This window comes from Pholcus phalangioides, unplaced genomic scaffold (genome assembly GCF_987345545.1).
Source record: "Pholcus phalangioides strain wild (caught in Gottingen) unplaced genomic scaffold, Ppha-v1.0 ptg000007l_1, whole genome shotgun sequence".
Lineage (NCBI taxonomy): Eukaryota > Metazoa > Arthropoda > Arachnida > Araneae > Pholcidae > Pholcus > Pholcus phalangioides.
In genome coordinates this window covers 39,451,416-39,476,015 of record NW_028301600.1, presented here as the reverse complement: position 1 = coordinate 39,476,015, position 24,600 = coordinate 39,451,416, and the positions used below count along the sequence as shown (strand labels likewise).

At 37.7% G+C, this 24,600-nt stretch overlaps 1 protein-coding gene across 2 annotated transcripts; it reads left to right on the top strand.

Annotated features, from left to right (window-relative positions):
* The first annotated feature begins 3,763 nt into the window (after positions 1 to 3,763).
* On the top strand, positions 3,764 to 20,403 carry LOC149085263 (uncharacterized). 2 transcript variants are annotated; one of them, XM_089233173.1, is made up of 10 exons: positions 3,764 to 3,888; positions 9,333 to 9,573; positions 10,326 to 10,481; positions 10,678 to 10,724; positions 10,839 to 10,935; positions 11,692 to 11,735; positions 11,856 to 11,961; positions 13,774 to 13,902; positions 18,790 to 18,954; positions 19,906 to 20,403. In XM_089233173.1, exons 2-10 carry the CDS (start codon positions 9,333 to 9,335, stop codon positions 19,977 to 19,979), a joined length of 1,059 nt encoding a protein of 352 aa, XP_089089299.1. In that variant the 5' UTR covers positions 3,764 to 3,888; the 3' UTR covers positions 19,980 to 20,403. The 2 variants fall into 2 exon arrangements, with proteins under 2 accessions (XP_089089299.1, XP_089089300.1); XM_089233174.1 differs by lacking the exon at positions 13,774 to 13,902.
* The last annotated feature ends 4,197 nt before the right edge of the window (positions 20,404 to 24,600 follow it).

Genomic DNA, 24,600 nt, shown 5'->3' with positions numbered 1-24,600 from the left:
CGGCCCGTGGTACAATTCCAGAACATTTAAGTGGCCCGTGGCACATTTTCAGATCATTTAAATGACCCGGGACACAGTTCCAGAACACTTAAGCGATCCGCGACACATTTATTGATCCCTTGAGTGACATGTGACCTAGTTTTAGAGCATTTAAGTGGCCCCCAGTGCGGTTCTACATCACTCAAGTTACCCGCGGCACATTCTCAAATTATTTAAGTGACCCGCGACACATTTATTGATCCCTTGAGTGACATGTGACCTAGTTTTAGAGCATTTAAGTGGCCCCCAGTGCGGTTCTACATCACTCAAGTTACACGCGGCACATTCTCAGATTATTTAAGTGATCCGCGGCATATAATTACGGATCACTTGAGTGATGCGCATCACTGGAACTGTGTTACGCGCGTAGCACAGCTCCAGAGCACTTAAGTGGCCCGGACACATTTCCAGATCCATTGGATCCGCGAAACATTTAAAGATCACCAAAGTGGCTCTGTAAGGCACTTACCAATAGGTGAGGGCATCGAAACCCTGCTCTAGGGGAGTTCTGTGTGTATTTTAATACAGCTTAAGACAAATTTTTCATGGCAAATTTAATATAAATTGATAGAATTTAATGCAACAGCTTTGTTAAGTGTATCAAAAGTAAAAATAAAATATCCTAAGGAGAGTAGCATTGACCATTAATTTAGCCAATGCATTTTAATCTCGTTTTATGTCCACCTCTAATATTTTGTAGCTTAGTGTGGCTGCACTCTTTGCTCAAGTCCATATCCATCCTTGATTATATTACTGCGTTTGACTGTCGACTGTAAAAGTATAGGTATAAAATATTGCGTGTTACTGAGTGCAGACTAGAAATATTTCATTCATTTGATTATAAGCAGGGCCGTCTTAAGAGCATCATGGGCCCCCGGGCCAAGTGGTTTTTTTGAGGCCCTACCAGGTAAATTCTAGAATATTTTAACTACTTCTCATTTTTGTGAGTCCCCTCTTCTCTTGAGGCCCCCGGGCCATGCCCGGGTGGGCCCAGGCTTTAAGACGGCACTGATTATAAGAAAACAAAAATTAATTTCAAGAGTTTATTACATCAATTGAGTGTTGTAGGCTGATAATAATTTCATTTATTGATTTTAGACAAATCAATATATATTGATTTGATCATTTATTGATACCTACACCAGGAGTCTTCAAAAATTTTCGTGTCACAAGCACCGTTAGTGACCCTCATCAGAAGAAAAGCACTTTTATTGCAACTCTTATTGCAACATATACAGTATGTATGACATGAATGTCGCTCTCCACATGTTAATACAAGATATGCAGAAGACTGGATATTGTGAAGATATTCATTATTTGAGATGGTAATTTATTTATATATATATATATATAAATTACCATAAATTACCAGTTTTTTTTTTTTTTTTTTTTTTTTTTTTAAGGAAGGAGGCAGAGATGAGTTTTTTCCTTCCTTAAAAAAAAAAAAAAATTACCATCTCAAATAATAAATATCTTCACAACATCCAGTCTTCTGCATATCTTGTATATACAGTATGATCAAACTCAATCACAAAAATTCAATTTGAGTGGGCCTTTTTATTTGAGGAGTCGAGAAACTATCAGTTTCTGAAAGAGAATGATCAGAGACTAAGTCTAGATCATACATGCTCAACCCATGGTGAGTCAAATGTGACCCTCTGATGTGGCTCACGACCTCGAACTTAAATTTAGTGAAAGATAAAGTGTGAATCAACACTGTTGTAAATGTTCACACACTAGTATCGTCTGGTCTTTTTCTATGTGCTAAGTGATTATACAGTGGGACATTAAATTATTACTATCAATCTGGCTGGGCTTCTTTGTTTTCCAAGGACCCTTTGTCAAAAAAACATGTCCGCGTATCCCCTGCACCTACAAAATGAAAGCCATGGACTCTTACACAAAATAATATTAAATACATAGCAATATAAAAAAAAAGAGCTAATTGTTTTTGTTTTCTCATCCAAGCTCACGGATCCCGTGGAATCTTCCCAAGGATCCCAAAGGGGGTATCCGGACACCTGGTCAGAAGCGTCGGAAGTGTTCAGAGATTGTATGTTCTCGTCTTGATCTTTACGTAAGAAATTTTGATTTCTGAATCAATTCAGTGGGTGCTCAAACCCATGCCATAAACTACCGTGGGTGCTCCAGTACCCACGGCCCCCCGGCATTGACGCCACTGCCCCTGGTTAAGAACTTCTGCTCTATGAATTCAAACGAGCTTGTTGTAAAATCTGCACCACCATCTAGCATAGACCGGTCCAATGTAAAAAAAAAATTAGGTTGGTTTTGGTTTCAAAAATGTCATTACAGTGTAAAAAATGTAAAAAACAAAACAAAAACATTCAAAGTCTTTAACATTTTATTTGACAGCGACCCGCGACCGCTTATTAGTCCAAGCAAGTGGCCCACGAAAGATCACCAAATCACCCAAGTGACCCGTGACAGGTTTTCAAATCACTCAAGTAGCCCGCTTTCTAAAAAAAGTTGAGCACCTCTGGTCTAGACCTAAAGTCGAGAGCCTACAAAATCAGTGATAAGCCTCGAGTACATTCTCGGGCAGTGTTCGCCAATACGCATCAAAGTTCAATTTCACTTCTTCGAATTTCGTTGAGAAGTGAAAATACTCTTCAATTAATCCTCCTAAATTTTAAGTAACTTTTTTGTTTTAATAGAGTTATTTCTCACTGATAAAAAAAAAAAAATGCGCCTTATAATTTGGAAGAAGAGTGAAATTACTCTTCAAATCATTTTTTGGGATAACACTGCTATGGGGAGCTTCAGTGTGTGCCGCGGAACTCTCGAGTAACAGGTGTATACCTACACCTTCGTTAAAAAAAAGAAAAATCAGAAGCTCATCTTATACTAATGGGCAAGGCAGAAAAAAAAAACATATTTCAAATTTTATTCGAATATTCATTTTTAATGTTTTACACATTCATTGAATTTTTATCGCGACAGAAATATCTTTCATGTCTATACAGCCGATCACTTAGCCGTAAAAGATACAGGTGAAATTACGTAAAAAGAAAAAAAAAAAGAAGCAGTCTGTCAGCTTCTCATAATTGTTTCTTATGAGGTGAAACAAAATACAATGAATTTAAGAAGGAAGAAAGAAGTCAAATGGTCAAGTGACAAGCAAGTCGGCGTTGAAAACTTTCTTCAAGGTCGACTTTATTTCTTTCTGAGAAGAAAAAAAAGATTTCAACGTAAGTAGGAAACATCGTCTTAGTATTTTGAATATTAGGAACTTCATGTGAATTTTTTTCCCCCGAGTATAAAAAAAATGAGAAGGAATAAAATTTCATCGAAGGTATTCTATATCAATAATCATTCTTATTAGCTTTAATTTTATATTTCTCCTTCGTATTACTAATTTTTTATTGGTGTTTTTTCTTCCTTCCTTCCTTTTAGAAGTTTTTCCGGTTAGGGTTTCCCACACGAGTGTATGGCTGTCGTTTTTATTTCACCTCGTGACACTTTTATTCTCCTTTATTTGTTATTGTATAATTCTTTTTATTTATTTATTTAGGTACCTGCGTCGAGCTCCTCGCACGGGGATGCACAGGGATAAACAAGCCATTGCAATACGCGCTTCTTTACTCCGAGATGCAATGTTTTCGCGTAATGACTCATTTGCCACGCCTCCGTAGATGGAAAATAACAATTTGAAGCTTCTGATTGGTTTACGTTCAACCAATAGGAACTCGTCGCATCAAAACTTCCTCGTAGAGCAGATAAGCGCTCTTTTCAATTTCTCGAGCTCTTAAGATAAAAAGATCAGTATATTAACAAACTCTGGAAGCGAAACGTTCAGATAAAATTAGGATTGTTTCGTAATTCTTTAAGGTCAGTTATTTTTTATTAATTATTCATTTCACCTCGATTATTTATTACTGATATTAATTTTTTGTGGTTAATTAGCAACTTCTTTTCCAAATTCCTTTTTTGAGCAATATTTTCTATTATATAAATCGGTATTATGATTCGACGGTGAATCGTAAATTCATAAATAATAACCCTGATAATAAAACTATAATAACTCAATTTTTTAATAACGCGAATGATATTGAGCAATATAATGTATATTTAGATTATTAATAGAAAGTTATTTTTGGAATAGATATGTGTTTCTGGGACTTGATTCCACGGTTTGTGCACATTTCTCAGTCATGTCCTGTGTGCTATATCACTGCCCCCCCCCCAAGGGTGGGGCTGACAGGATTCTAGCCCTGGGGTCCGGGACGATTCTCATCATTTTTTGTTTTCCCACGGTATAAATTCATCATGAAGGGGGCCCGTGAAAGTCTGGTCTGGTGGGGGCCGCAAAAGATCCCAGCCTAGGGGTTCTTCTCCAGGATGTGTTGGTCATGGTTACATCACAAAATCAGGGCCGCAAGTAGATGCCTGGTCAGCCTGGGCAAGCAGGCATTTTGGCGCCCCCTTGTAATGTTGAAGGACGTGTTGAAGGGTGAAATTGGTGCCCTCTCTGGTACGGCACTGGGGCACAAGATCCGCCTCCTCTCCCTAGTTGCGACACTGCACAAAAGGGTCTAAAAACTTTTAGTGTAATAAAACATTTTTCTTAAAAAGTCTCAATATAAATTTTTAAATAAAATTCGTTTTAAATTTTGATATTTGAATCTTGGAAAAATTAAATATGGTATAGCTACGTTTGTACTTACAGAAAGCTGGACAATAATACTTCTTTTTATGGAGCTTATTTCTTTTTCTCAAAATATTGAAAAAAATGCCTTAAATGAATTTAAAATATTAACGAGAATATATATATATGATATCTAATTAATTTATACATGTTGTTTATTATTTCCTCTATAAAATAATATTTTTACACATTCTCATTCTTACATCTACATAAATATGTGGTACTTGCATGCACCGTTATTTCATGCGGATTATACGTTAAAAACACGAATTTCTTAGTGCGAATTATAGGCCGCTGTCCGCTGTGCATTATCTCTCTACAGCTTTTTTTTTTTCTGGAAGAGGTTGTAATAAAAAAAATATTTCAGAAATAATTTTGTTAAGATATGAGATAGCGTATAAATGTGACCGTAGGGGCATCAACATTTTTTATCATTTTAAGCGGTACAGCAGACATCACTAAACCCTCTTCAAAATGCAATATCTTTTTCAATGAATATGTTTCCTTCCGATTTTCAGTAGGTGCAAAGTAAGGAATTTCGGGAAATGTGTTTCCACATTGAGAAATTAACATTACAAAATATCTGGACTCGTCAATGCTAAAATAAGAGGCTTTTAAGGAGGCGAGATATCTTGTCAATGCCACTTGAAGAGTTGAAAAATGTGACCTACATCCCCATCCATTCCTTAACCCTTATGCGGCACATCAGAAACCCCGAACCTTTCTTCAAAATGCTATATCGTTTCTAATGAAATAGACCAGGGGTTCTAAACCTTTGATAAGCGGAGCCCTTAGGGCTCCATGGGCACTTTCCAACGCCTCCGCGGCCGCTCCAGGACAATAAAAGGAATCAGTAAATTTTATAAATAAATAAAAAAGGGGTCTACGGTACTCCGCTGTTATAGGTTGAAAAGGGCTATACGAGTCAAAAAAGGCTGAGAACCACTGAAGTAGGCTTTCTTCTGATTTTCAGCAGGTGCAAACTAAAGGGTATAGGGAAAAGTGTTTCATTGAGAAATCAACTTTACAAAATATTTTGACTTGTCAATGATAAAATAAGAGGATTTTAAGGAGACGAGATATCTCGTTAGTGCCACTCAATGGGTTAAGATGTCATAGGTGGTGTTACGGATAATTAACAGAAATTTCCCATATGTAGACTATCGGGAAATTTTTCCCTCAAGTAGCGAATTTTGCATGTCTGAATAATACACCGCCGTTCAGAGGTGTGGGGGGGGGGGGTGCCACCACCGAAGCGGACCCAAAAAATTAAAATATCGAAAGAAAATACCTTTTATTTCGTATTTTAACCAATTTCTGTTAATATTTAAATGTTTTTTGACGAGTGATAACTTCGAATTTTATCGGAAAAATATTTTTTGTGCTTCCCCCAAGCCTTTTGTGCCCCCTGCAAAGGTCAATCCTGCGTACGTCCCTGCCGTCGTGGATTCTAGTGAGAAAATTACGGTAATGATCCTTTGCCTGTAATGAACGATGTTTGGCCGAAAGGACTTGTGCGTCGATAGCTACAGAATCATTCAATGCAGACAATTCTGTCCAGTATAATAATAATAATAATAATAATATAGAGGGAGAGGGAGGATAATAATAATAATAAAAAGCCTTTAGCCTTTTTAAAGTACAAAACATGCACAATACTTCTGTTTCATCCATCATTCAACACTCCTTTTACGCATCCCTTCCGTGGAAATATTTGTCGTTTTCTGACCCGTTTCTTTTTGCTCCCACTCTTCTTTTCTTTCTTTTCCTTTTGTACAAACCACCCACAAACAAAACGTTTCCTCTCAAATGCATTGCCAAAGCATCGTAGATCATGGGGGTGGAATTGACCAATGGTGTGAATTTTAATATTAATCTCTCTCTGCATACACGTAATTCTCATCACCCAATAGAAGGATCCTTTTTGAAACCGAATTACCAATGGGAAAAGAGGGTTATTGCCCCTTAAGACTTTACTTTTAGAATTAAAAAATAATAATAATAACGAACAGATTGAGTAGTGGAATCAAGGAATCAAAAAAAAAAAAAATGATGTAGAAAAAAAGTGCGTTTGTAGGCATTACATTTTTCCATCGAACTTTGGAATCATCCGTGACAAATTTGAATGGAGAAAAAGGTAGAAAGGAAATTCTTATCACATTTTTAATTAAAATTATGGAGATTCAACTAAAACCCAAATTAAGCGGAAATTATCAGGGGAGATGGTGAAACTAAACATAAAAGAGAGTTTAAAGGAAATTTATTTCTTCCAACATCAAATTTAAAATATTTTAATTGAACATGTAGTATTCTGTCTGTGCAATATGCAGATTTTTGTATCGTAATGTTTTTGTTTATTATTTGATTTTGGAACGAACGAAATGTATAATATGAACCGTTTTTCATGATTTTTTGATTAAATATTATTGAAATTTAACAGTAACATGATTCTTTCTTTCGTGAGTCATTTCGCATTTAAATGTGTATTGGACTACAAGAAACCTGGGTTAATCTCGACAATTGTATACATATATCCTATATTCTTCCAATGGTCCGATATAACACTGTATAATTCAGATTAATGAAATTTGACCGCTGTTAATTCTCCCACGTGGAAAAGTTTGAACATATAAAGTTTTTCGTTATAGTTGAGAAATGTGGTAAGCATATGTATGTTGGGCGATATTAATTTTATTCTTGAAAGTCTGCCAAATAATTGCAATTACTCAATACCAGCAGCTGTCATCACGAGTCATTGTGTCATTTATGTTTTATCAATTGCTGAATCTTTTTCTCGCGTCATCAAAAACAGTTTTTTATCTTTAGAATCAGAAAAATACGGGACTTCAAGGTGTCCTATGCCTATAGCCGTATTTAGATATGTGTACCGAGTGACAAGATTTTAAGGGATGACGAATTTTTAGTTTAAAAAAACAATGAAGTCTATTACGTTCGAAACTCCGTGAAAGTGGATTGCGCATGGGGGCGTATAATATCTGACTGCTCAGAGACATAAAAGACCCTAAAAAATCATGGCCTACTATGCTACCTACATGTTTGTTTTTTAAGAAAGTGATGTTCGAGGAATTATATCATTACGATGATATAGGCCTACAGATCTATCGACCACGAGAAATGGTCCTCGACATAATTGATCATCTTCACCACATCATGGTCATTTCATTCACTCGAAGGCTATATCTTTAGCTATATAATTAGACAGGTATCTACACTTTGAAGTCAATGCTGAATGGTCATTCTTCCATGCAACTTCTAAAATTCGAGCCCAGATGTCGAACTCACAGATGATAACATATTATGTTATCTTTATTCTGTAGTCGAAACGGAGGTTGGTGCGGTGACCCCTTAGGATGCCGAGTTATTCATTTTTAACATGTAACATGTTCGTACTGTTTGATCGATTCATTCTGAAGCTCCCACGCTCATAAACGATACTCACGTCATCAAAGTGGTCTTTACGAAATACGAAACAAATTATAGTTCCCAGTCTTACGCTTTGATGTACACAAGAAAAAACCACGTTACTAAAGTGAATAAATGTTATAATACATATAATAATGCATTTTTACAAATGGTTGAGGTAATTTATCATCCTCGATTTTGTTGATAACCAATTTTTTCAGATAGTGGACCAGTAGTCTTCAAATTCGGGAGAAACGCCTTCCTGGAGCGGGGATGAAGCTTCCCAGGGGAAAATGAGGAACAATCAAAGTTGCAAAAAATTACTCATTAATAACCTTTGTTTACATATCACTTCGATGGAGATAGGGCATGCAAGTGCGTGCAGATTTTAGAAGCTTGAGGGGGACGAGACTCGAACAGATTTCAGAAACTCCGATAAGGTACGTGCAGAGTTTAGAAATTTGGAAAGTGCGTGCAGCCTTCAGAAGCTCGGCGGAGCCACCACAGCAAAAGAAGTTAGAAAAACATTGCTTTGGATGATCCTTCGTTGCTTGTGTTGCTCAAATTTCAGATTGATAATAGAAAGCTACAATCCTATAATTCCATCGTTTCACTATTGCATTCGATTCCACTTATAACTTTTTCGAAAAACCATCATGGGAAAACGTGATGGGCAGAGAAATCTCGATGAGTATTGGTGAAAGTTGAGAGGTTGAGACTATAAAAATAAGTCGTACTAAGCGGGAAAATGTTGTAAGTGGGACATTTTTCATCGGGATCCACTGTATATATTGCTCCATTGGACTTTGTAGTTTTATTGGTCATCATAGAACATTAAAAATATCACGTGAACTATAGAAACTTTCAAGTCACAATGTTTTGTCAATGTCTTCGTTTTTGATATCTTCCTTTCGAACCACAAACTTTTTTTTTTTTGCATTCTTCAGATAATATTCATCTTTAATTGGAATAGCAATTATATCTGAAAAATTCCAGCCCGTCTTGCAACATCAGTTATGATACTGTGGAGGTCGTATTATTCACTACGGAAAAGAGGCAACGAGTCATCTTTTTCCCAAACATATATATATATAAGCTCCTCCTCCAGATACACAATCAGCAATATTTTATACGTGGTCATATATATATATACATATACGTTTCGACAAAAAGTAATTAGGTAATTATTCACATTTTATTCAAGATGTTTGGTGACCATTGGGAGCAAAACGTGCCAGAAAACAAAGGGAAAGAAGAAGAGGAAGAAAGTGAACAGAAACTATTGATTCCATGGATTATATTCAGTCTGGATCAGAAATCATTCAAGGATTTCCGTTGGTACAATAAGAAAAAGAAAATTTTCCAAGTACCATGGTCACATAAGTCTGCCAACCATTGGAGCCCTGGATGCGTTGCAGTTCCAGCTGGATGGGCAAAATATAAAGGTATCTATCTCAGTTATTACAATTCTTAAAACTATTTCATAGGTTTTTCAAGTAGTGTTCCCAGAACCCTCTTGTTGACCGAGAACTTTTCCGGGGATCCCCAGTATTAAAAGCTGTAAAAATTTTCATTCGTAGTGCAATAAAAATATCGACGTTGGAGAATTTTTGGAATTCATATATTCATGTCGTAATCGTCGTGTGAACTATAGCGTTAGAGAAACCTGTTTTATTTATATGGAACAAGTAATTAGGCCTATATTAATTTTTACTTTTCTGTGACTGTATCTCAGGCAGATTTGAAATTATAGCATCATGCTAATTTTATTAATTCAAGATATTAAAGTTAAAGTTCATAAAAATAATTGCAACAGTTGAAGTTCATCTATAAACATTGTTTGTCTTGGGGGCATGGCCCACCAAATGGAGAGATTGAAATTGGCAATGACTGGGGGATCAACTTGACGTACATTTTCCATTTTTGACACTATAAAATTGCTAAAAAATCCAGAAATGAGTGCTGGTGTTTTAATTCTGACATAGTATTCCCACTCAAAGATGTTGAAGCCATACTTGAGGTATCGAATATTTTTATTGAACAATATATTGATACCTTGACAATGACAGAAGCTTGATAACAGAAATAGGGTATATACGCAGTATCGTCTCTTAATAACGTACTTTTGATTGAAGATCTCTTGCAATGAATGAATTTTCAGTCAGAAACAAATTAAGATATTTTTTTTGTCTAATAGGAAAATACGTCGATAGGAAAGATGACTATAAAAAACTCAAATCTACATTCCGATGCGCCTTAAACAGCAGGAGAGAGTTGATCGAATTAAAAGAAAAGCGTACGAAACGCTTCCGATATTGGATGTTGCTCCCCGAAACTCATCTAGCTCAAGCAGGTAAAGTTACCTGAATGTCAAAATTATGCTACAGACATCAAGCCAAAACTAAAAAATGGAATCTAACTTTTTTTTTAATAACCACTTGAGTGTTTGTTAGAAAACCCTCTAGAGCTGACGGGAGCAGTTGATGATTGTTAATTTCGAGAGATTTTAAAAGTTGGTATTAAAAAAAATTTCTTACTTTATTTTACAGCCAAGAAGATAGTTACCACCAGAGTAAAGACAAAGCATTCCTGCAAGGTACTTTTTAGCAAAAATTATTTATTGCTTTCAATCTTTTTTTATCAGTATATTATATTATAGTGCTGACATGATCGAGAAATAAAACTAAATTTGCATTTCAATTAATTTAAGGAACTCTCTAAAATGTCCACAAAGGCTCAAGAAAACCAAGCAGCGACATCGCAACCTCCAAACCCTGCGCATTCTTTGAATGATCAAGGTTCAGGAAGTGAGTTGATTGTGAAACTATGATTATTTTCTATTCCATTATGTAATTTGCACATTAGTCATAACATATATTTGTCATTTTATATATGTAGAGATAATTAAAAGAAAAAATTAGTTTTTCCCCTTGATTTTATTTTTTGCATTTTTAAACAAAAATCTGCATCCGGTTATCATATTTAACCCTTAAATGGGTAGCTTTGCATACATGCAAAAGGTCTTTTGGACGTTCATTACGGCAGCCATTTTGAAGATAAAAATTCGGAATCGACTTTGCACATAAGCTGAGGTTCTTTTTTTTCCATTTCATTATTTGAATTGGCTGGTAGATGTCCCAATTAACGACAAAAACGCTTTATTTGTTTCAGAGCGCTGTGATTTCGCTAATTTGTTAAAATGTTTTGTTAGCATATTTTTTTAAACTTGAAGTTTTAGCAACCCGATTTTTTTCCTTCTATCGTTTGAGTCACAAAGAAGATAATTATATATTTGGAATGTAATATTACTTCAAAACACATCTATTTTACGGGTGATTTCTGAGGCTCTATACGGCAACTTTAAGGCCATGTATAAGCAGTGCAATTTCAGATAGATTTTTTAATGATTTTTCAGGCTTTTTATGTAAGTGTCATCAACTATGAAAAAAATTATAAGCTAGAAACAAAAATTGAGCATTTAAGGCTTAATACTCATTTGATAGCGTATACTTATAACATCCAGTTCATATTGATAATTTAATTTTTTCCTTATTTATGTATAGAGATTGTAAAACGCAGGGGAAGACCTAGGAAAAAGCCACCTATGGTGAGTAATTGCAACAATGAAAATTTTGTACTGAAGTCGATTCCAAAGCTATGATATCCACTAGTTGTGATTTCATTTTCATCATTATTCATTATGAATTTTCATCGTGCTTTTAATTAGGACGAGGCAAAATATGCTCAGGAGCCCTCATTCATTGATTTCGACAATACCGAGTTACAGTTTTGTAACACTAGTATGGAGCAACCAGTATTCGAGAAAAATGAAAGTAAGTAGATCTTGGTCACTTTTTTCTTTTTCACATCGGAAAGTATGACCTCTGAAACGTCACCCGAAGGCTCTAAAACGCAATGCTTGCTAGCTCAGGGGGGCACGTGGGACTTCCTTTCTGTAGATCTTCAGAGCCGCGGCGTACGAAACACTTTGAAATGGATCTCATGGCAAGAATCACGATTCCGTGTCACATATTGGCAAGCCCTCTCATTTCCCCTCCAACTATGGTGTTCTTCAATGCAGTTTAATTTCAACCCACGGTGGGGGCAGCAACTAGATGCTTGAACTGCCTAGATACTTCAACCTAGGCCATCAACTGAGACAAGCATGCATTTCGGTGCATCCGTAATGTTGAATGGGGGAGTCAAAGAAGGGTAAAATATGGAAATCGCTGCCCCCACAGTCCGACGCCCTGAGCACGAGACCATCACTTGCTCTCTTTTAGTTACGACCCTGGCCATGGCCTGTTCCTCATAATTTCGGGCCCTGGGCAAATATGAATTTTTAGGGTTCTTTATATGAAGTCTTCTTTGGGGCAGAGGCATACGCAGAACGAAGGAGCATGTGAGCTGTGCCTGAAATATATACAAAAGGCAGCCCATTTCGGGACTCTGAAAATTTGTGGGCCCTAGGCACGTGCCCTATTTGCTCATGCGAGAAACAGGCCCTGGCCTTGCCGACGGGAATGTGCTACGATGCAGAAACCGGTTTACATTGCGTTAGCCTGCAACACATAAAGAATACATATTTATGAATACAGGGTGATTCAGAAAAGATGATGGGAAAAACTTTAAGAGAGGTGATAGTACACACCAATACAAACAATTGCCATCAAAGAATGCATGGTCTACATGAAACGGCCGCTCAGCAAACGTTAAAACGGCATTCCTGTTGAAATTTATCGGAAGAAAAAGAGCACCATGCATGCAAATGTAACTTGGGGAAGAAGAAACCGTATGCAAATCTGCGTCACAGTGAAAAAAAAACGCGGACTCAGTATTACTAAAGGGCATCATTATCCCGTACGTTACAACTGTTAGAACGGTTGCACGCTGTAATAACTTCACAGGGCTGGCGTCCGCGCCTTTTATCCACTGTGACGCAGATTTGCATGTGGTTTTTTCTTCTTCCTCGGGTTATATTTGCATGCATGGTGTTCTTTTTCTCACGATAATTTTAAACAGGAATGCCGTTTTAACGTTAGCGGAGCGGCCGTTTCGAAACGCGCTGGCGCGTTTGCGTTTAATGTTAGACCATGCATTGTTTGATAAAATTTGTTTGTATTGGTGTGTACTATCACCTCTTAAAGTTTTTCCCATCCTTTCTGAATCATCCTGTATATACTGTAGTTATTATTATAGGATAGCTATGTATTCAGTCAATTGCGGTAAAGAAAAAAGGCTTTTTACGAAAGGGAGAAACAATAAAAACAAGAGATAAATATATAATAATAGCCAATAAAATATGAAAATATTTATCAACAACGTTGCTGACCTCCGCAAATCCAGATATTTCTCTAGAATTTACAATGCATCACAGTGTTACGGTTTCTAATGATGGGTTAACCCAACGAGATCCATTTGAGTGTCTCCAGAATGGAAGTCCGAATCGCCCAGCTGGCTCGCTGACGAACAACGCTTCCCTTCATACCTTTTGGATATCTTTCTGTCAAGTTTTGCAATGTGAATATGGTTCATTTTGATGTCCTCTTTCTTCAAAAGTTTGACATGGAGTTCTGGTCAACTAACTCTGTATAGCCAGTACAAAAATAAACTGAATGGTTAAAATGTTTATATTTGTTGTATAGGTTTTATGGAGGAGAGAGGCCAGATGCTTCTTCCACCTTTTCATTCCTTTCAAAAAACTTCTCAAGATCTCTATTACCCGCCTTCGCCACCTCAAGATATGAGTTCGCAATTCACAAACTCAATATCAAGTAAATTTTATTTTATTGTTTTATTGTTAAGACAACTGCGATAGCTATTAATGCCTAAGGTCGGGATTACACTATAAAAGTTTGATGAAAGATCTCTTACGAAACTTGAAAAAAACAACCAATAAGTCGATTGGTTACATTCGCACGAATGTAACCGATATACTTATTGGTTGTTTATCCTCCGCTCGTAGCAACAATAGTAGTGACGCACAGCACAATAATTACTCATACACTATGTGACTGTAATCAAACTGGCTGCATTCCAAACGATATGTAGCTCAATTTCACTAGCGGAATGGCACCAAATTTTGGAAGGGACTCGAGACCGCAACTGGGGGGGGGGGGCAGGGGTCTGGTGCCCCAACTGGATCAGGAAGGGCGTCAAATTTACTTTTGTTCGTTCAAAACTACGGAGAAAGGGCACCAAAATGGATATTTGCCCAGTCGACCGAGTAAATTCTTGTTTCTAGTTGCGGCCCGGGAGGGGGGCAACTAAAGAGGTACAAAGAAGAATTCTGATCTTAACTTGTGTATTCAGAAATTGTATTTTTGCTGAAATCGTGGAATGCTGAATATGTTCAACATACCATGGCATTTCTGTGTATATACAGGGGGATTCGTAATGAAGTATACAATTTCCAGATGCTATAAAACAGTAACGGTTGAAGACACGAACTACAACTGCGACCAGTTAGTTAGATGCACTCTTCAAGTTATAAAGTTTGTGTCCCGTTACTCAGGAAAGTGACATAGACAACAGTGAGTGTGTCGCGTAGTTAATCCAAATGGCTGTCTGCAATGGAGAATGTGTTTTGAATCCGTAACTGTTGTTCAACGATATTTTCAATCCAGTTAGGAAATAAAGTTACCACAGTGGTCTTTCAACTGTGGCCAAAGCTGCAACTAGGGGGGAGTAGGCGGGTCTAGAGCTCCGGACGCTGAACTAGAGGGGGCGCCGAATTTACTTTTTAACTGCTTCTTCTACATTACACAGGGGAGAGAAAACGCTTGCTTGCCTCGGGTGGCAAAGTATCCAGTTGCGGCCCTGACTGTGGTTTGTTGTACACTGTTTTGCACATGATATTCTCTATATGTTGTTCATAATGTGCATTGTATATTTTGTATTTTGATGTATCACTTGATCATGTGAAATATTTTCTGCTTCTATTCCCCTACTGCAAGTTCTTTCGACTGTGGCCGTCACTGGGGATTTGAGCTACTTCACGTGCTCGTCAGCGAGTTGCTGAGTGGGAACGAGAGATGCTCTCCGATAGACCATCAGATGGGAGCTGCCCACTCCTTCGCGGGCAGATAGGTGAAAGCTGAACTGTCGCTTCCCTAGTGGCGAAGACGTGTTAAAATATTTTCCTCAGCTCAGATTTTGGACCGAGTTTTTTTTTCTCGCTATATAATTCTGTTTATCTCCCCTACTGCAAGTTTAATTCTTTGCAACCATCACTGAGGATTCAGCTTGAACTTCATGGGCTCCAGCGAGTTGCTGAATGGGAGCGTGAGATGCTCTCCGATAGTCTATCGGATGGGAGCCACTCTCTCCTTGGCAGACGCGGTTAAGAGAGTTGCTCCCTGGCAGACGGTCAGGTGGGAGCTGAATGGTCGTTTTCCTGATGGCGGAGGAGAGCTTCTATTGTACCCCCAGATTTGTGCCAGTCCACGCCTGCCCATGTTTCTTTTGTCTTCTGCTCTCGGGGGAGAGGGCCTTGGTATTTTGTTAAGCTCAATAGATGGCCCTCCGTGTTTCATTTCCTGGTGGTTGGCGCCGGTGGCATGCGTGGCCTGGGGGACTCGTCCTTTCTCAGGCTTGGCTGAGGGTTGGTCTCTTCTTGTCTGTGGGGGCTGTTCCGGCGTGTATCGCTGATGGGTGCGAACTGTTGGGAAACGATGGGGTTGTGGCGGTGGGTCCACCTCTGGGATTCCCTGGGGGATTGGCTGCTTTCCAGCACATTCCCTATACGTTAGAGGTTCCATAGGAATAGCAACATGGGAGTCGACACATTTCAGAAATGAGCCTCCCGAGACAGTTTTTTCATGAAAAAAGGCTAACACTTTCTTTAAGCTGCGCACATACTGCGACAAAGAAATTCGCGATATAACAATTGTGACTAGGAAGAAAAAATCGCATAGGAGTGGAGCAAGAGATGCCCGCACGTAGTGAAGGAGGAGGAGGATAGAGAAAATGTGTGATGTGACTGGAGGGGTTCTGAAATGTAAGGGTGTGATGATGATGATGAGCCCTCCGCAGAAGCTGTTATTTTTTTAGGAGAGAGAGAGAAAATTGGGGAAAAACGACCCAATCAGCAGATAGGGAAAATCAGCAGGTCGAGATGAAAGCAAACTTTTCAAGTCACGCACCGCGTTGAGAGGCATCTTTCTCTCTTTTGTCTCGTTCCTCGAGTATGTACTATGTGGAACGAAACAATACAATTGTTTTCGGCGCTAATCTCTATTATACACTCCCGTACCTCTTGGGGATACTTCGCGGGTACGTGCTATCACCTACGTTACTTCCATTAGTAGTGAGGCACAAACTTTATGAGTACATCTACCTAACGCACTGGTTTTTAAACTTTTGTGACCGCGGCTCCCTAGACCTACTCATTGTGCCTTCATAAAGATTCACTTTAAAGCACGAAGAGTCACACACGTCAATATTGTCAGCTCACCGTAACGCCCCTGACAAAGGTTGACGACGCCCCAAGGAGCCTCGACCAGGGCCTATATCAGAGCATCATGGACCTCGGGCAAAGTGATTTTTCTGAGCCCCTCCTCCCTGCCTGGTTAGAAATAACTGACTACCAATTAACATGGTTATTCTAGAAAATTTGAACCAGATCTCATTTTCATGAGGTCTACACTTGAGGCTGTGGGGCAGTGCCCACGTGAGCCCATGTGTTAAAACGGCGCTGCATACTTTGAGAAACACTAACCTAACGGATCACAGTTTTTAGTCTGTGTCTTCGACCACTGTTTTATAGCATCTGGATACCGAAAACTTCATTAAGAATCACCCTGTATTAATCAAAAAAATGTTTTTTTTTCTTCTCCAGAATACTTCTAATCGTAACTTCATTAGCCCATCTACTAAACTTCATGCCGATGGAGCAAAATGGAACTTGAAGTAGCGTCAATTTAATTATATAGCTATCCTATACTAGGAGATCGTAATCGATGTAGCCTCATACTTGTAGTTCTCTACTACCTTTCCATAAATGAACTGATTGTAGGAAAATAGACAAAAGTTTTGTACATATGGACATAAAACAATAAGAGATTTTCTCTGAGACAAACTGCTATTTCCCAGAAATTCCATGCACACAAAACTGCAAAACAGTTTTTACGTCAAAAAAAGAGAAAACACTCTGATTAGCACGGGTTGTAGAAGAGTTCTGCGAATAGAAATGAAATTAAAGTTATTGTGATCGAAGAAATGACATTCTTATCAACTGCATACGATCGTTATCATTTCTACCGGAAAATCGTAAACCAATTTTATGATTACGAATATTTTGAGCATTTTTGTCGCACCCGGTCATTTTTTGCATACGAGAGCTAATTAGACCGGGACCTACAATTTATTGCCGATTCCAAACGACAGGCTTGTTTTTTTATACTCATCGAGAGGTTGGTGCGCTAACCCCTCTCGATGGGGGACTCCCTGCGGTAGCAATTTTTTCTGCCGTCACGTCGCCGTTTCTGTTGTACCCCTGTGTGAGGAAAGTTTTCTGACGAGGACGAAGCGGGTATCGAGAGAACTCGCGACACCTCCAAACATCCTTCGCGTACTTTGGGCGAGTGTCTTATCGACCTGGGCTACCACGCCCCCGAATATTTTCACTGCATAAATTTCTGTTAGTTTTTCTGTAATTGCTGTAATTGAAACAAAATGTTCTGGATCTTACTTCCCCAACTGGATTAAACTTATCAGGGTCATCATGTGGCCAGTACTTTATGCTACTTTCCCATATTTATTTTCGTCATTCATTGGAATTAAAATATTTCATCGTGAAAAAAAAACGAGAAATTTTGGGATATTCGGGAAAATAAGGTATGTCGCCAATCTCTACCAAATGGTGGCGATATTGTCAATTGTTGCTAAAATTAGAAGACATCACCAAGAAAATAGCCGATCAGTGGAAAATGAAAAACTAAATTTCTACAGTAAATCTATAAAACAGTACATTTTGTAAAAAAAAAAAGTCGCTCATCCAAAAATAGGAGAAAGTTCGGTATATAAAAATACCGGTCGTCATACAGTTGCCCTGCCGTCCGACCTCCTGATAAAAAACGCCCCGTTTTTCTAACGAAACTCATTTGAGTTCGTAATCTTTACTGACATCGAGAACATAGATAATTCGCATTACCGATAACTACGAATTTGGTTGTCGACTTTCTTCAGTGATATGCAAGCTGCATAGGGAAGTCCTTAGTCTTTTCAACCTGAAATAATTGGAACAGAGACAGAGCAACAGCAATGCAACTTAGAGTGACTAGGCTCGATTAGATTCAACAAACAACAGCTCGTGGATAAATAATTGGGACGGGGAGAGATATAAAAATTAATAAAGTACTTGTATATGCACCCCCCCCCCCACCCCAATCTAAAAAAAAAATGTCAAGTAGTGAAAATCGCGATTTTCTCTGTTATATCGAAGAAAAATTTCGGTGAGATCGGTTACTGCAATTATATAGAATTTTGCCTCTTGATTTTTTCCCCGTTTTTGTGAAGATCTATAAACAAAATTTAGACCAAATCTGTAACATTTTTGTTCACACACTTGGTTTTTTTAAAACCAATTTTATGCTTTCTGCGTCAAAATCTTCATACTTAGTTGGCATGCTTATGTAATTGAGTATTTTGTTTTTTGATAGGTTTTCCTAGTTTATCATATGATAAGATTACTTTTGATGCAAACTCATCCATGTACTGTTCGACGGCGTCTCAACACGACTTTTTTTCCACGCATCCAACATATTTCCGAAGCCTATCGGAAACACCACCACCAGATTACATCGGAGCTCTTTTCAACTGGCAAAGTAAGATTAACTCACCTATTAGTTTTTTCATATTCACTGTATGGAACAAGTCATTGGTACCAATTTGGTTGACCACATGACATGTTACATGTATATATATCACGGCACCCGACTTTTTGATAAAAATAAATAAATTTATATATAGTATCTTGTTTTATCTCGTTTTTTTTTTCAAAGAAGCAAACTTGAATTAGCTATTTGCATTGTAAGCAAAGTAATTTGCATAACTTTATAATAGCAAATAATAATAATTTTTTATGGTTACATTCTAAGTCACTGCAGAGAGATTTGCTCCTGGATTTTGCTGCTTAGGTTTGGATTTGAATGGAGTTCATTCCTTTATTTCCCGATGATTGGCAATTTTTTTTGTGACGGTTAGCATCAAAGCTGTTCGAGAATCTTCAAGTGCTTTGGTTAGCATATTTTGGCAGTTTCAGGAACAATGGCTGGCTGCTCTTGTAGTGACAATTGGGATGTCATGAATTTTTCTTATATTTACTATACCTGCATTTCTCAAACTTTCTGAAAGCAGGGACCCATCTAAGGCCCCTTTCACACGGAGTACCATTTTATTTGAACCTATGTGAATATGTGAATATTAATAATATTTATTGCATGCAATTGAATAATTTTTAATAAATTAGAATTATGTACTTTATGTCTGTCCGAGACTTGAAATTTTTAATCCAATTTGATAAAAAATTATTCCTGTCTTGAAAAGACAGGTTGAGAAAAAAAACGCTGGACTAATTCAATTTTTCCCGTATTTGTATTGATGAAGTATGGTTACCAAAATTACAGCTATATATCTGCCTATTTTTTTTAACTCATACCTCGCATTAATGCACCTAAATAATAGTTACTAATATGTTATAATATGCAGGTGCATTGATTCAATATAGCCAAGGAAGCCAATATTTTCAACATTTTTTAATGAATTTTTATTTACAGATGACCAGAATACGCAAGAAATATCTCAAGATCTTTTAACAATAGATACCGATGATCTGCTAGAAATAGTCTGAAAGTATAAATACGTATACGGATGAGTAGAGTTTTAGTACTTCATCTTTTACGTCATCAAAAGACGTAGTTTAGTGTAAGATAATTTTACATGGCCGCGATGAACGATCTATCAATTTATAAATTTCACGAGTCTAAAATTGAACGAAAGTTATGTGTGCATGTAATTAAGTATTGAAAATAATTGTTGGTGATTTTCTGTCAACGTGTGAATATTTATGGATGTTCCGGCAAATATTTGAGAAACCTGACTGTACACTGTGATATGTATAATACGATCTCTCTTATTGTTACTCTATAAATTACTCGTATAATCTATTTTATTCACTTGTTTCTGAGAAGCACTTGAGAGCAGAATGTATGACTTGTTTGCAATGTGATCATTATTATTGAAGTTTAATAAAGGCTTTTACGGCCGTTGTTCTCAATAAAACCGATAGTTGAATACATTATTGTAATCAAAGACATTGGCGTACGCAAAAGGAGGGGGGGGGGGTTGGTGTTCTCACCCCCGCTCAAGCCGAGATTATACAACGTTGTAGTATTATTTTGCAGGGGAAAACGTAAATCCCCCCCCCCGCCCCGAGAAAATTCTGCGTACACCTATGATCAAAGATAATGATTCTTTTAAAGTTTAAAGTCATCCTATAACATTATTTATAGGCTCTTGTCTCATCATCTTAAACATCATTGCACAAACGATGAGGCTTTTAGACCATATATCATAAAGGTACTTTTACGGACCTTATGAAAGCTAAATTTGTCTTTCTTAGGCCGAGATTACACTATAAAAGTTTTGTAAAAGTGCTTGTATAAAACTTGAAAAATTCAACCAATAAGATTATCGGTTGCATTTGCTCGAATGTAACCTATGAGCTTTATTGGTTAGATTTTTTAAGTTTTATGAGAGGAATTTTATCAAACTTTTATAGTGTAATCCCGGCCTAAGAAACTGGTGAAATTAATTAAAACATTCTTGTTTTCATTGGTACAGAAGTTTTTTTTTTTTGTCTAACTATATATATATTTCACTTATTTGTATATTGCTTCTACATCGTATTTTTAAATTGCCCTGTGTGGGCTGGATGAAATTCTCGAAAGGGCAGGAGTCTGTGCATCCATGCCCATGGATGCCAACTTTAGAGAATGAGAATTCGGAAGGGTTTTCGCGCGGATCCAAATTCCGTACAAAAATAAATGTAAAAGCGATCTTCTAAAACATTTTAGGGATTTTTCATTAGTAAAGGGAAATTTTAGGAATATTTTCCAGTTGCAAAAACCGTGACACCGTGCAAGCCATCGCCAATCATGGACAACCAGTAGGTTAAAGTGATTGGGTTAAATTACCTCTCAAAAATCAAATCTCGCAAACCAAAAAATCTCCGTCAAGCCCGAAACGGGACATATGGATAAAGCAGATATACACGCGATCACGCCAATTTTCGATTTCGAAAGCACTGAGCTATAAGTAAAGTTTACTTATAGCTCAGTGTTCGAAAGGCCTGATTGGTGCTTTCTGATTGGCGAATTTTGTGTTTTCTGCCCAAAAATAAAATATTTTTGTGATTTGACGAAATTTCGACAATTTACTCAAAGCTTAGGGGCCATTCAAGTATTACGTAAGCAGATTTTTAGCCATTTTTGACCCCCCCCTGTCAGCAAAAGTCGGCAAAACACTGACCCCCCTTCCCCCCCCCCTCTTGTCAGCAAAATTTCGTCAGCAGCTTAGAATATTTCATATCTTCAAAAAGGGTGGTTGATGACGTAAGCAACCTTCAAACACCCCCTCCCCCCTTGTCATCAAAAGTCAGCAAATCCGAAACCCCCTTCCCCCCCCTCGATGCTGACGTAATACTTGAATGACCCCTTATGAAGCAGCAGTGTTTTTTTTTCGGGTAAATTCTGGGGACAGAATTAAAAACAACTTTTTTCCCTAGAATGTAGGTAATTTTTACAATCACGAGCGAAAATCGGGAGATAAAAGAATTTTTCGGGAGTCCGGGAGAGTGTAGAAATTCGGGAGACTTGGCAGCTATGCCATGGTATAAAAATATTTGTGGCATTTTTTAGTCAAATAACGATGACGACAGTGAAATCTAATTTTTGTTGTTATTACAGTTATAGCCCTTTAAGACCGGGTAATTTTTGAAAAAGTGAATGTTTGGTTAGACCAGTGGTTCTCAACCTTTGGAAGTCCGCGGCCCGGTTTCATTCATTTTTATAAGTGTAAGGCCCGGTCAAACACATGATTAACGGAACATTAATGGGGGAAAAGGAAACGGCAGATCAGTCGCGGCCCGGTATGAATGATGTCACGGCCCAGTACCGGGCCGCGGCCTGGTGGTTGAGAAACACTGGTTTAGACCACCGGATCACGTGAAGAACATTGCCCACGTCACGTCGGACGAGGAGAGGAGTTCTACTTTGAGGTGAAGCGACTGTCCAACACGAATTGCTCATTATCATCGGCGCTTTCGCGCTGTTTTGGCCTCGTAGAAGTTTCACTAAAAGCGCCACGGCAGTGCACTCGATATCGCAGTGCTTTTGTTAGAGGCCTTTCACACGGAGCGGATGCGGGTCCGGAAGAAGTTTTAACAATTGGAATATACTGAGCCTTTCAGACGAGCCGAAAAATCTCCGCACCTAGGAAATGTTCATGCGGGTCCGGACGTCGTCTGCATGTGTCAAAACCTAATGCGGGCTCCGCATCCGCACATAGAAGTTTTGACAATAGGTTTATTCGGAGCTATTCACACGATGCGGATGCGGAGCGAATTCGTCCGCATCTTTGGCTACTTTTTAACGGAATTTTTTAAATTATTTTGCCATAAATACCCTTAAAAACACCATATAAGGGTCCCTGTTCATCAAATATGATGTATCCACATACGTCTATCCCTTTGTTTCCTTCTGAGATAAAGGAGATATAGCAACTTTAACTGCCTTTTGTCCATACTTTACAATTTTATGCAATAAAACCTGTCAACAACGGCCGCTGACGGAAGCAAAATTATAAGCCGTTCTGTTCATTACGAATATTTAATTGACTACATACTTTAATAACTTGTAAATTTAATTAAAAAATTTTAATTTGTTTCTTTTTAAATTTTTGAAATTATTTAAAAACTATAAATATTTGAAATATTATTTTAAATATTTATTATTTTTTAAATTTTTAATATTTTAATTTTTTAAACTTCAAAAAAAATACTTTTATTAAACAATGTTATCCACGTACGGCGTTCACTCAGGGCCGGATTAAGACGATTGCAAGCCCTAAGCACTTGAATAGTTTTGGTGCCCCCCGATACCTACAAGTATATTTTACTCGAAAATTGAGTCTATAAACTAAAAAAAAAGTGAAATTTTATATTTCAGAAATGACTAATCTAAGGATGGGATTTCACTATAAATTTATTAGTTGCTTTTTTTAAAAGAATTATTATAAAATTTTTATAGTGTAATCCGGACTTAGAACCGGGATTATACTATAAAGTTTTTTAAAATAACTTTTATAAAAGTTGAAAAATTCAACCAATAGGCGCATCGGTTGCATTCAAGCAAATGCAACCGGTGACCTTATTGGTTGAATTTTTCACGTTTTATCAAAGAGCTTTTACAAAACTTTTATAGTGTAATACCGGCCTAAGGCTGGTATTACACTAAAAAACTTTGATAAAAATTCTTTTATAAAACTTGAAAAATGTAACCAATAAACACATCTGTTACATTCGAGCGAACTTAACTGATCCGCCTATTGGTCGCATTTTTCAAGTTTTATAAACGAACTTTTATAAAACTTTTATAGTGTAATCCCGGCCTAAGACAGAATTGTGATGTAAATATTTCTAAGCACAGGCACTTTGAAAGTCTCCACCCGTCCCCTTTTTTTTCTACTTGCAAACTCTTTGATATCTCCTGAATTTTTTTTTTTTTTAGAACATCGAATGTTTTGGATGTTTTTGGAATTTTTCTTTCATATTTTTCCGAAAAAACAGATTTTTTTTTTTCAAAATCTTTTGAAAATATTTGAAGACATTTTCTCCTATCGACTACCAGCGAAACACCCGCATCTTCAGTGCTCGTGTGAAAGGGTACGTGGACCCGCATCCGCTCCGTGTGAAAGGGACCTTACGTAAAACATCGGCTGTTCGACAGTGCCGTCTTAAGGCATGGGCCCACCCAAGCCTCAACAGGAGCGGGCCTCACAAAAATGAGATCTGGTTGAAATTCTCCATAATTTACATGGTAGGGCCTCAGAAAAATCACTTGTCCCGGGAAGGCCCATAATGCTCTTAAGACGGCTCTGCTGCTCGAGCACTTACAGTTTTTGATACAAAAATATATATTTTTTATTCAGCAGAAGCATGGCCGGAGATACGGGGGGCGCGTTGCCCCCCCCCCCTCGCAGTTTCAAAGGTGGAGTCGATTGATCTAATGTATATGTGCATGTATGAATTGACATCAACATCACCGTGCCCCCCACCAGCAATATTGACCATACCCCTCCTCCCCCAGACGTCAAAGTCTATCTCCGCTTATGCGCAGAAGGGATCGAAAACTAAAGCCTTTTTTTCAATAATCAGTTCTATGCATCCAGCTGAAGCTGAACACTACACGTAT